The 13,708-nt window shown below is 36.1% G+C and overlaps 1 protein-coding gene across 1 annotated transcript in view; it reads right to left on the minus strand.

Moving 5' to 3' along the window:
* Positions 1-13,708, minus strand: part of MTO1 (mitochondrial tRNA translation optimization 1) — a 30,992-nt gene that overhangs the window by 9,687 nt on the left and 7,597 nt on the right. The window contains exons 5-9 of the mRNA XM_036767624.1: positions 13,111-13,223; positions 8,689-8,879; positions 7,695-7,825; positions 3,581-3,785; positions 3,322-3,493 (exon numbers count right to left, since the gene is read on the minus strand). Coding sequence (XP_036623519.1) covers positions 3,322-3,493; positions 3,581-3,785; positions 7,695-7,825; positions 8,689-8,879; positions 13,111-13,223 — 812 coding nt within the window. The remainder of the gene's footprint in view (positions 1-3,321; positions 3,494-3,580; positions 3,786-7,694; positions 7,826-8,688; positions 8,880-13,110; positions 13,224-13,708) is intronic.

Raw genomic sequence — 13,708 nt, forward strand, 5'->3', positions numbered from 1 at the left:
AAGGGAGGATGATAGAAGGGAGGGCAGATAGGGGTGGAGGTAATCAAAAATAAAATAAAAAGGGGACAGGGTCAAGGGAGAAAATTCAATAACAGGGGATACGTTAGGAAGGAGCAAAATATAGTGAGTCTTTCACAACATGAGTATGGTGGAAGGGTTATACATAATGATACGCATGTGGTCTATGTTGAATTGCTTGACTTCTTAGGGAGGGTGGGTGGGAAAGGAAGAGGGGAGAGAATTTGGAACTCAAAGTTTTAAAAACAGATATTCAAAAACAAAAAAAAAAGTTTTTGCATGCATCTAGAAAATAAGATACACAGACAATGGGGCGCAGAAATTTATCTTGCCCTACAAGAAAGGAAGGGAAAAGGGGATGGGAGGGGAGTGGGGTGACAGAGGGGAGCGCCGACTGGGGAACAGGGCAATCAGAATATACGCCATCTTGGAGTGGGGGGGAAGGTAGAAATGGGGAGAAAATTTGTAATTCAAACTCTTGTGAAAATCAATGCTGAAAACTAAATATGTTAAATAAAAAAAATGTAAAAAAAAAAAGGAAAAAAAAAAAGAAAAAACAGAATGCTGGATTTAGAAATATAAGACTGTGATTAAAATCCTGCCTCTAATACTTACTGAACTGTGTGATCACAAGTCATTGTGATCTTCAGTTTCCTCATTTGTAAAATAGATATTATACCTACTTTATGGGTTTTTTGGTGAGGCTCAGATAAACTATTTCAAGTACTTCGTGAACTTTAAAAGTACTACATAAAAGCCAGTTATCATTATTATTTACAAATATTAAAAATGGGTAATTTTATCTAAATTAATTTACTTCTTCAATGCCATATCACACCTACCAAAAATTATTTTGTAGAGCTAGAAAAAATAATAGCAAAATTCATCTGGAAAAACAAAAGGTTGAGAATATCAAAGGAATTAACGAAAAAAGAAAAGTGATGAAAGGTAGCCAAGCTGTGCCAGATCTCAAACTGCACTATAAAGTGATAATCATGAAAACAACCTGGTACAGCCTAAGAAATAGAGTGGTGGGTCAGTGGAATGGAATAGATTAGGCACACAAGACACAGTAGTAAACGACCATAGTAATTAGTGTTTAATAAACCCAAAGAACCAAGCTTTTGGGACAAGAACTCACTATTTGACAAAAAACTGATGGGAAAACTGGAAAACAGTATGGCAAAAATTAGGTACAGACCAACATCTTGCACCATCAAAATAGGTACATGATTTAGACATAAAGAGCCATACCATAAACAAATTAGAGAAGCAAGGAAAAGTTCACCTGTCATATCTATGGAGAAGGGAAGAATTTATGACCAAACAAGAGACAGAAAACATTATGAAATACAAAATGGATAATTTTGATTATATTAATTAAAAAGATTTTGCACAAACAAAACCAATGCCACTAAAATTAGAAAGAAAGCAGACAGCTGGGAAACAATTTTTACAGCAAGTGTCTCTGATAAAAGCTGCATTTCTCAAATATATAGAGAACTGACTCAAATTTATAAGAATACAAGTCATTCCCCAACTGATAACTGGTCAAAGGATATGAACAGGCAGTTTTCAGAGGAAGAAATTAAAGCTATCTAAATCACAATTGATTAGAGAAATGCAAATTAAAACAAGTACCTCAGACCTGTCAGATTGGTTAATATGATAGAAAAGGAAAATGATAAATATTGGAGGGGATGTGGGAAAATTAGGACACATGCACTGCTGGTGGAGTTGTGAACTGTTCTAACCATTCTGGAGAGTAATTTGAAACTATATCCAAAGGGCTATAAAATTGTGCATACCCTTTGATCTAGCAAAACCACTTCTAGGTCTGTATCCCAAAGAGACCATAAAAATGGGAAAAGGACCCACATGTACAAAAATATTTATAGCAGCTCTTTTTGTGGTGGCAAAGAACTGGAAATTGAGGGGATGACCATCAACTGGGGAATGACTGAACAAGTTGTGGTACATGAATGTAATGGAATACTACTGTGTTATAAGAAATGATGAGCTGGATGATTTCAGATATAAACCTGGGAAGATTTATATGAACTGATGCAAAGTGAAGTGAGAAGAATTAGAAGAACATCATACATAGTAACAGCACTACTGTATGACGATCAACTGTGAATGACTTGGCTGTTCTCAGAAAATACAATGATCTAAGACAATTCCAAAGGATTTATGATGAAAAATGCTATCCACTTCCAGAATACAGCATGAATGAATACTGAAACATACTATTTTCCACTTTTTTTAAAAACTTTTTTTTTTGGGGGGGGAAGCATATCTATTTCTTCTTTCATAACATGACTAATATGGAAATATGTTTTGCACAATTGCACATGTATAACCTATATCAAATTGCTCACCATCATAGTAGGGAGAGAGGAAGAATCCGGAACTAAAAATTTTAAAAAATGAATGTTAAAAATTGTCTTTACATGTAATTGGGAAAAAATAAAATATTTAAAAAATAAAGACAAGAATGTAAAGCAAAAAAATGGGTAGTCAGGATATTTGGGAATTCTTTTTCATACTCTTTACTGATACATTCATTGAACAGACTGAAGTTCTCGATTCCTAGGACATTTCATAAACATTTAAAAGACGCACTAAGACAAAAAAATATGTAGTGAGGAGGGGGTCATGGGTATGGTGATCAAGAAGGGATGAAAGTTTTTTAATAGAAATGAGTGCTGTACTTTATCAAAAGCTTTTTATGCATCTATTGATATAATCTTTGATTTTTGTTACTTTTATTGATGATATAATCAATTACATTAAAGTTTTCCTTATGTTAAACCATCCCTGCATTCCTGGTATAAATCCTGTTTGCTCATAATGTATAATCTTTGTAATACATTGTTGTAATCTCCTAGCTAGTATTTTATTTAGGATTTTTGCATTCATACTCTAAAGAAATTGGTCTATAATTTTCTTTCTGTGTTTTTACTCTTCCTGGCTTAAGTATCACTATCATATTTGTTTCATAAAAGAAGTTTGGTAGAACTCTTTGCCTATTATTCCAAATAATTTATTTAATACTGGAATTATTTGGTCTTTAAATGTTTGACAGAATTCACTTGTAAATCTGTCTGGTCCTGGTGCTTTTTTCTTAGAAAGTTCATTTATGGCCTGTTCCATTTCTTGTTCTAAAATAGGTCTATTTACATATTCTATTTCCTCTTCTGCTAAGAAGGAATAGAAGCTAATAAAAGAGGTTCCACATTTTTCTAATAATTATTATTTTGAATACTGTCAAAAATAAGAAAGATCTACTCAAACTCTTACCTTTGAGGCTCACTTTTAATAATGCTGACTGGGGCTTCTGGAATCAACTTTTTCCATTTGTAGCTAGAAAACTGGAGAGATTTCAGCACTGAAATTCCTTCTTCTAAAGAAGACTTCATCAAAGAAGCTCGATTGTACCGCTGCTGAGATACGCAACCAGCCTCCTTGTAGCCTGGGGAAAGAGAACAGAGGAGCAAGATAAGTTTTTTAAAAGCCAATTATGTCAGGCACAGAAGTCACAGGGAGAAGATATAATTACCTCGGAAAGTAAGTCTGCTATCAGCATTATCAGGCCGGAGAGACACACGAAACTCCACTCGGCTAGTAAACATTCGATATGGTTCGCTGGTGCCCAGTGTGGTAAGGTCATCAATCAAGACCCCAATATAGCCCTCTGTGCGACTAATGATAAATGGAGGTTTGCCACTGGCCCGAAGACTGGCATTGATGCCAGCTATTATACCCTACAAAAAACCAAAACCAAAACCTGAAAAGTTTTAAGGATAATTATGAATACAGATGTGTCATATTTAAAGAGGATCACAACCTAACAGTGTAAGAAAATAACATGAAACATGCCAATGAACTTAAGTGAAGCTTAAAAATATGGCCCATATTTTATAACTGATAATGGCTAATATTTCCTATTAGCCAAAGAACATGATTTTAGATAATCAGAAAGGATACAAGCATTGTTTCTCTTCTCCAGTTCAGAGGTGCAATGCTGTAAGAGGCAGCGTGACATGATGGATAGAGTACTAGAATCTGAAGTCAGTAAGTACAGGGTTAAAATTTTGCCTCTCACAGTGTGTGACTCTCAACTGTGTGACCAAGGGCAAATCATTTGATTTATTGGAATGTCAGTTTCCTCATCTGCATACAAAGCATCTGGAGGACCTCAACATCTAGAGGAACCCTTTCTTCCAGATGGACTCTAAGCTTTACACACTCCACGACAGCAGTAAACACCTTTGTGGAACATATGTCTCCCCGTTTTATGACTTACCTGATAATCAGTTGTTTCTGTGGTGGTTGTTATGAAGGGATATGCACATATATATGAAACTACTTGTTGGACAAAGATCTTTAAGGCTGAACTTTGTTCTACCTCGTTGAAAGTTTTCTGTACCAACAAACAATAAAAACAGCAGGATCCTTTATTTTCTACACCTTTCAGGCAACTGTGTGATACTGTAAAGGTGTGGTCTGCTGTAGAAAACATCAGTAAACTAGTCCCTTCTCATATTTTAATCAAAGACACTCAGTACATGTATAGATTATTTTTATAATGATGAGAAAGTAGAAATTTGTAATTTTCACATTCTGTTGATCACCTTTTTCATAGTATTTTCTGTGATCTTATTCTATTCTTTTGGTTATGTTCCCCTCTTTGAGATATCTTAATTTAAAAAAAAAATAACTTTTATTATTATGAACTTGGCAAATAGGAACATTTCCCTATACACATAAGAACAGAAACTATGAATACCCACTAAATGCAGTTTAGCTCTTTTTATATATTTCAAATTTAATATGGGACAACCAACACTTTTCTGCTTGTGTGTCCTCTTCTGACTTTTCATCTGCTTTTTTCTGTTGTCTTTTTTTTGATGATTCGCTGACATTCTTTTTTTTAGCATCACATTTACTATTCCCTAATTTCTTCCCAACTCTCTTCTACCCTCCCCCCGAATAAAATTCCTTCCTTTTAACAACAAAGAATAGTCATACAAAACAAATCCATAGCTCTATTTTAAAATGTACGTCTAATTCTGTATCTCTAGTCCATCAACTGTCTGCCAAGAGGTGAGCAGCATTATCATGCTTATACATCACCAGTTTTGTGGGGTGGGATTGGTCTTTGCATTGATCAGAGTTAAGTTTTTCCTTATAATGTTATAGTCACATTGTATAATGTTCTCCTGGTTCTGCTCACTTTGGTCTGCTTCAGTTCACACAAGTTCTTCCAGTTTCTCTAAATCTTGTCTAGTCTAGACACTCCCGAGATCCCAGTTCTTCACAAGCTCCAACAGGAATATAGTTATCTCCTGTTTTGAGGGGGTACAGCAAGTATCTTTAAACCTTATTCATACTGAATTTGAAGTGCTTGATGCCCCAGAATGAAGTAATCAAGTGCATTTGGTTGTTCTTTCTTTTTGGTTGCTATCAGGGCTTTCTTTTTTTGCTTTAGAACTGTTCTGAGATGAGAGAAATTTTTTTGGGGGGTAGGGCAGGGTCTTTTTCAGTGGAGGGGAACTTCCTTCAGGACTTGATGAGAAACTCTGATAAAAACAGACTGCAATAATTCCAGGGTCATAACAATTTTCTTAAACTCCTTTAACAAATTCAGTGTTCTGGTTCTCCCCTGAAGAACACATGTACATACAGGGTGAAGGTATCATGGAGCAGCAGGAAGGGAATAGGCATTCTTCCCTTTACACTTATGTGCTGCTCTCTCTTTCCTAGGCTTTCAACAGTCTCCTGCTCTCTGCCAGGGAACATTCAGATCAAGGATGGCATGACTTCTTCCTATTTGACTGTGACTATGATGTTGAAAATAAATTATAAAATTCTGATAAATCTGTTCCAGTTTCTGTCTTCTTAATATCCTCCTCTAGCTTGTATCTATATATTTTGTGATCAACTCAATTAAGTCTAATATCAGACTCTGTAAAGACTTGCTTCTGTTTCCACTGTTTTTTGATTTTAAGAGGCAATGCTGCTCATAATCTCCCAACCTTTTCCATAATGATTTACTAACATGTTTATACTCTAAAAATGGTATTTTTGGTTACCACCTCTGGCAATGAGATCAAATATGTGCTGGTTAGGTTAGTTTCAGGAATCTTTTGAACTCTTTGTTGTGGCATCTATTATACATCAGTTAAACTTCTGTAGGAAGTAGTAAAGGCAAGATCTTTACCTTTTCCCATTTCCAACTTCCTTAGTGACAGCAACTCATTTGATTAGGTCAGGGTGAAGCTGTTATTTTAGTGCTGTCTTCTTTATGTGTCCTTTCTTCTGATTTAGCTAATTTTTATCTCTACTGTAACTAATCATTAGTTTGACTCTATACAGACAGTCAATTCAGAAATGACTGCACATCATTACTAGTTGTTTTCTTTTTGTTAAAATGTGGTCAATTTAACTTTCTGTGTGATAGTTTGATGTTCATCCCATCCTTCCAAGCCTCTTAATGAAGTAGTCATGACATATAGATGTGAGGCTTCTTAGTATGAATGAATGAAAGAAAAACATTTATCAAATATTTACCGTGTGAAAAGCCCTGTGCTAAGCACTGGGGATACTGACAGAAAAGGAAGACAGTCTCTATTCTAAAGGAGTTCATATTACAATATTATATAGTATTCATTATATTATATAATATTCATATTATGATGGGGGAGACAACATATATATATATATACACACACACACACACACACACATACATATATATTATTTTATCTGCAAATCAGAAATAAAAGCATCATGGTCCTCTTATGGTACAGCAGCAAAGAAGATGGCAATATATCCTCTTTAATGTTATTTCCATTGATAAAACTATATCTGTTTATCACGTTTAATTATGTGGTAGTACTAAGGACTTTGGTGGTAAGAAATTTCTTTTCTGGATTTTCAGTAGCTGAAGAAGTGGAGAACATCTCACTCAAGATCCCTGACTCTCTCTCTCAGTGTCTTGCTTGGAATATATGATGTCCTGTCTTCTGAGTCATCTACAAACCTTTGTTATTGTTCCTTTATTAAATCTGAACCACATTTTCCAACATACTTTTTGCTGTATTCTCTCTTTGCAGTAAAGTCACTACAAAAATATGTGGACTTGGCTTGAAAGATGTTTTCAACTTCTTCATATGACAATAAAATAGACAGTAACTGCTCTTGTAATTCCCTAAGCAATGAATAAATATTCCACTTCCAATACCCCCAGGTATTGCCATCTGATCTAAAGACTTCTGGGCTTTGTCATCTGTCCTCACACCTTAAGGACCACCACATTTGGCCTTTCCATCTGACCTGCAGCTCAACTGTCCTGTATGTCTTTTCTCACTAATTAGAATGTAAGCTACTGGAGAGCAGGTACTACCTAGCTTGCTTTTCTATTTGCAATTCCTAAAACATGGGTTAATGCTACAAAGACTGTAAGCCCTTAATGAATAAGGACCTGAGTTCAAACCCCACCCCAGATACTAACTATGTGTGACCCTAGGCAAGATTAACCCTGTAGGCCTTATCTATCCCTATCTATAAAATGGCGGAGGCTGGACATGATTTCTTCTAAGGTTCCTTCCAACTATAAATCTATGATCCCACAAATGCTGTCCCATTACCTTCCATATATAGCCACTTACTTGGGCGGCTGCTTCTTCATAACCAGTGGTACCATTTATTTGTCCAGCAAAGAAAAGTCGCTGAACCAAATGAGTTTCAAGAGAAGGTGTGATCTGACGGGGGTCCAAATAATCATACTGAACACCATAACCTATCCAAAGAACAAGCAAAAAGGATAAGGTAATGTGATCCAGATTTTCCTCCAAGTAGAAATGGTACAAGGAATATCTTTATAATTCATTTAATAAACAAGACAGAGTACCTTCATGGACATAGTTTGGTATTTAGGTTTTCTATTCCTAGACTACAAGCAGTGATGTAAACTATGACCTCTTCTCTATACTCATGCATCCACTACTTTGGTTCAAAACTTCATCATCTCTTGCCTAAAGTATTCTAACAGCCTCTTAACTGGTCTTTCTGCCACAAGGCTCTTCTGTTCCAGGCCATCCTATATGCTGTTGCCAAAATGATTCTTTTCCATGCCACTCCCTTACTTAATAAATTCTACTGGCTCCCAATTACCTCTAGGATAAAATATGAACTCCTTAGTTTAGATTTTAAAGCTATTCAAACCTTATGCCAACCTAAACTTCCAGCCTCATTGTACATAACTCCTGTTTTCTGTTCCTCTCCTATCATACTCTTATCTTCTGTCTGTGCGTTTTTGCAATGACCGTTACATATGCCTGGAATTCATTCCTTCTCATAGGATCCCTCTTTTCAGTCAAGACACAACTCAAATATCATTTTCTACATAGAGCCTTCTCTGATCCCTGACCCAACACCCCACTGCTTGTATTTTCCCCTCCTAAACAGCCTTGTATCTATTTTCTTTATATTTTTTCTGCATATACTTAAACTCCTTGAGAATAAGGATTGTTTCATTCTTAATACTTGTGAATCCCCAGTGTCTATAGCAGATAATGGAGGCTTAATAAATGCTTACTGGCTGATTTACTATCAGGTAAAGTAGTGCTAAACTTACACAGAAGGACAAATATAACCTATTACCTGGCTGTATAATCCTGGCTTTCTCCAAGCCTCTGATAGATGTGATCAGCTGTTCTTGCACATCAGGTGGTAGTGTCATAGAAAGCCCTTGTGGATAGATGAGATCGGAATCCATTCCTTCTGGTTCCAACCAAACTTGATGTATACGGTTTGGAAAACGTAAAACCTTAGATTCAATTGAAGGACAGTATCTGTCAACAGAAAATTTGAAAGAAATGAAGGAAAAACCAAAATTAACAATAACATCAAAAGAAGATTCACTAACTTGGGAACTGCACAACTAGAAAAGCGAAAAAGCAATAAAAAAGAGCTAATATGGCTCCATTTAGACTAGGTCAGGCCACTGCAATTCTGCTCAGATACTAGCTGGGTGATCCCGAGGAAATCTTTTAACCTCTGTCTGCCTCAGTTTCCTCATCCATAAAATGGGAATTATAATGGCATCTCCCTTATGTAGGGCTGTTGTGAAGACCAAGTGAGATAACATGTAAAACACTTTGCAAATCTCAAAGAGCTATGTAAATGCTACCTATTGCTATTATTATCTTGAGAGGCTAAACCAGAGGTGGGGAACTTGCAGGCTGGAGGCCACATGTGGCCTTCTAGGTCCCTGGGGAAGCCTTTTGACTGAGTCCAAGTTTTACAGAAAAAAATCCTTTTATTAAGGGGATTTGTTCTGTGAAGTTTGGATTCAGTCAAAGGGCTACACTTGAGGGGGCAGATTCCCCACCCCTGGGCTAAACTGTTACACTAAATTTTAAAAGCTGATGTAAAGGATTACATTTAACCTCAAATAAAATGGGCATTTCTATATACTTAGAACAGAAAAAGAGGACTATATGTCAAACTACAGGTATCCATTATGTATATCTTGCTTTTCTTTTAAATATGTATAATAAATTCAACATTACACTTGATTTCAAAAAATTACCTTCATGAGTATAATAAAGAATTGGCCTGGTTTGAAAGCAATTTGTCTTGAAAAGATCTGAAAGCTTTAGTATAATGAAAGCTAAATATAATTTAACAGTGCAATAGTGCAGCCAAAAAGAAAACATTAGCTAATGACAGGCATAACTTCTAGGAATAAAGAGGAGATAATCCAACTGTACTCTGCCCTTATCAGACCGTATTTGCAATATTATGTCCAGGTACTACATTGATAAACTGGAGGACACCCAGGATGGTGAAGGGCTTCAATCCTAAGTCATGTTAGGACCAGCTGAAAGAACTAGGAGTGTTTATCCTGGAAAAGAGAAGACTTGGGAGTTGAGGTACAGAGTACAGACATGTATTTCAAGTATTTGAAGGGTTATCATGTGGCAGACATGGTCCAATCATGTCATCCTCCTACTCAATAGACTCCCTATCATCTCCAGGATCAAATACAAAATGCTGTTTGGCATTCAAAGCCCTTTATAACCTCTTTCCAGCTTCCCTGCCGAGCCCTCCCCTGCACCACGCCTCCCCCCCACCCCAATTTTCTTACAACTTATTCCCCACTGGATTTCAGTGACACTAGCCTCCTTGATATTCCATGAACGAGATACTCCATTCCATGAACGAGATACTCCATCTCTAAGCTCTGGACATTTTATCTTTGTGCCTGGAATCTCTTTCCTTCTGGCTTACTTCCAGTTCCAACTAAAATCTCATCTTCTATAGGGAGCTTTTTCCAACCCCTCTTAATTCTAGTGCCTTCTCTCTTTTAATTATTTTCTATTTATCCTGTATATAGCTTGTTTGTATATATTTGTTTACTTGTTGTCTGCTCTAATAGACTGTGAGTTCCTTGAGGGCAAGGACTGCCTTTGGTCTTTTTTTAAAATCTCCCAGCACTTAGTACAGTTCCTGGCACATAGTGGATGGTTTGTTTTTTTTAGATTAATTTATATTTAGTTTTCAAGACTCATTTCCACAAGATTTTGAGTTACAAATTTTCTCCCCATCTCTCACCGCCCCCCCGCCCAAAGTGGCATGTATTCTTTTTTTTTTTTTGCTTTTTGGCAGGGCAATTGGGGTTAAGTGACTTGCCCAAGGTCACACAATTAGTACGTGTCAAGTGTCTGAGGCTGTATTTGAACTCAGGTCCTCCTGACTCCAGGGCCAGTGCTCTACTCACTGCACCACCTAGCTGCCCCTAGTGGCATGTATTCTGATTGCCCCTTTCCCCAGTCTGCCCTCCCTTCTATCACTCCACTCCCCACCACCCCTTATCCCCTTACTTTATTGTAGGGCAAGATAGACTTCTATACCTCACTGCCTGTATATCTTATTTCCCAGTTGTATGTAAAAACAATTTTTAACGTTAGTTTTTAGAACTTTGAGTTCCAAATTCTCCCCCTTCTTCCCTCCCTACCCTGCCTCCTTGAGAAGGTAAACAATTCAACATAGGTTATACATGTATCATTACGCAAAACATTTCTATAATAGTCATATTGTGAAAGACTAACTGTATTTCCCTCCATCCTATCCCATCCCCCATTTGTTCAATTTTCTCCTTTGACCCTGTTCCTTTTCAAAAGAGTGTTTGCTTCTGACTACCCCCTCCCCCAATCTGTCCTCCCTTCTATCATCCCCCCCTTATCCCTCTCCCTCGTATTTTCCTGTAGGGCAAGATACCCAATTGAGTGTGTATGTTATTCCCTCCTTAAGACAAATATGAGAGTAAGGTTCACTCATTCCCTTTCACCTCCCCCCTTCTCCCTTCCATTATAACAACTTTTTCTTGCCTCTTTTATGTGAGATAATTTACCACATTCTATCTCTCCCTTTCTCCTTCTCCCAACATATTCCTTTCTCACCCCTTAATATTTTAGATATCATCACTTCATATTCAACTCACCCTGTGCCCTCTGTCTGTAAGTATATTCTCTTCAACTACCCTAATAATGAGAAAAGCCTCATGAGTTACAAATATCATCTTTCCATGTTCAACAGTTCAACTTTAGTAAGTCCCTTATGATTTCTCTTTCCTGTTTACCTTTTCATGCTTCTATTGAGTCTTGTATTTGAAAGTCAAATTTTCTATTCATCTTTGGTCTTTTCATCAAGAATGCTTGAAAGTCCTCTATTTCACTGCAAATCCATTTTTTTCCCCTGAAGCACTATACTCAGTTTTGCTGGGTAAGTGATTTTTGGTTTTAATCCTAGCTCTTTTGACCTCTGGAATATCATATTCTAAGCCCTTTGATCTCTTAATGTAGCAGCTGCTAGATCTTATGTTATCCTGATTGTGTTTCCAGAATACTCGAATTGTTTCTTTCTAGCTGCTTGCAATATTTCCTCCTTGACTTGGGAACTCTGGAATTTGGTGACAATATTCCTAGGAGTTTTGTTTTTGGGATCTTTTTCAAGAGGCCATTGGTGGATTCTTTCAATTTCTATTTTACCCTCTGGTTCTAGAATATCAGGGAAGTTCTCCTTGATAATTTCTTGAAGGATGCTGTCTAGGCTCTTTTTTTTGATCATGGCTTTCAGGTAGTCCAATAATTTTAAAATTATCTCTCCTGGATCTATTCTCCAGGTCAGTTTTTCCAATGAGATATTTCACATTGTCTTCTATCTTTTCATTCTTTTGGTTCTGTTTTATAATTTCTTGATTTCTCACAAAGTCATTAGCTTCCATTTGCTCCATTCTAATTTTTAAGGAATTATTTTCTTCAGTGAGCTTTTGGACCTCCTTTTCCATTTGGCCAATTCTGGTTTTTAAGGCATTCTTCTTCTCACTGGCTTTTTGGACCTCTTTTGCCATTGGGGTTAGTCTATTTTTTAAGATATTATTTTCTTCAGTATTTTTTTGGGTCTCCTTTAGCAAAGTGTTGACTTATTTTTTTCATGATTTTCTTGCATCCCTCTCCTTCTTTTCCCAATCTTTCCTCTACTTCTCTTGATTTTCAAAATTCTTTTTGAGCTCTTCCATGGCCTGAGACCAATTCATATTTTTCTTGGAGGCTTTTGATGTAGAATCTTTGACTTTGTTTTCTTCTTCTGGCTGTATGTTTTGATCTTCTTTGTCACCAAAGTAAGATTCTACAGTGAGTTTTTTTATGCTGTCTGCTCATTTTCCCACCCAATTCAGAAATCTGACTGACTAGAAGAGGAATTAGAATTGTTCTCTTTGACTCTAGAGGGTAGAACCAGTAAATTGAAAAAAGTCAAATTTAGGCTTGTCTGGATAAACTTCCTAACCATTAGTCCTGACAGTGGAATGTACACCTTTTTGAGACAGTAAGTTTCCTATTATTGGAGGTCTTCAAGCAGAAGCCAGGTGACCAGTTGATGGGTATGTTGAAGAGGGGATTCTTTTTTGAGTACAGGCTGAATTGCGTGGCTGTTGAGGGAGATCCCTTTCAATTCTAAAATGCTGTATTTAAAAAAAAATACATTATTCAGTACATTCTCAGAACAGTTCATTCTTACCGGGGTCCTTTGGCAGTTTCCTTCACATGAGTGTTAAGGTGAATGTTCTCATTAACTATCTGTTCGACTCTTGAGTTGGTATGTGTTAAGTAACATGGTAGCTGATCTTCTGGCTAAAAAAAGATCAGATTTGTTACAAAATTACTTTGAATCCTTAGTTTTCCCTTTAATCAAATCATGAATTATGAGATAATTTATAAAAACTTTTTATTGATATTAAAATATATGAAGAATGAAAGCATTAACTTCATAATTCCTTTTATTTTAAAGAGAAAGTGGCTTATCCAAAGTCACATAATATTTGGAATCATGATTAGAAACTAAAACCTTCATTTTAAAATTCTCAACTCTTAAGTGTACAATATAATTTTTAAAAATTGAAATGATGAGGAAAGCTATTGAGAATTAATAAGATTTTAAGAAGTGTATGGGTAATTTTTTTTTCCTAAATAAATCCTTTTAAAGATTTGTTGTTTATACATAAAACAACAGCATCCAGAAATCTGGAGTGATATTAAACAAATATGAAATGACTTTCTTTAGTGTTAACTACCAAGACTTCTAATGCATTCCAATTACTATCATAGCTTTGAAAATT

This window comes from Trichosurus vulpecula, chromosome 7, assembly GCF_011100635.1.
Source record: "Trichosurus vulpecula isolate mTriVul1 chromosome 7, mTriVul1.pri, whole genome shotgun sequence".
In the NCBI taxonomy this organism is placed as follows: domain Eukaryota; kingdom Metazoa; phylum Chordata; class Mammalia; order Diprotodontia; family Phalangeridae; genus Trichosurus; species Trichosurus vulpecula.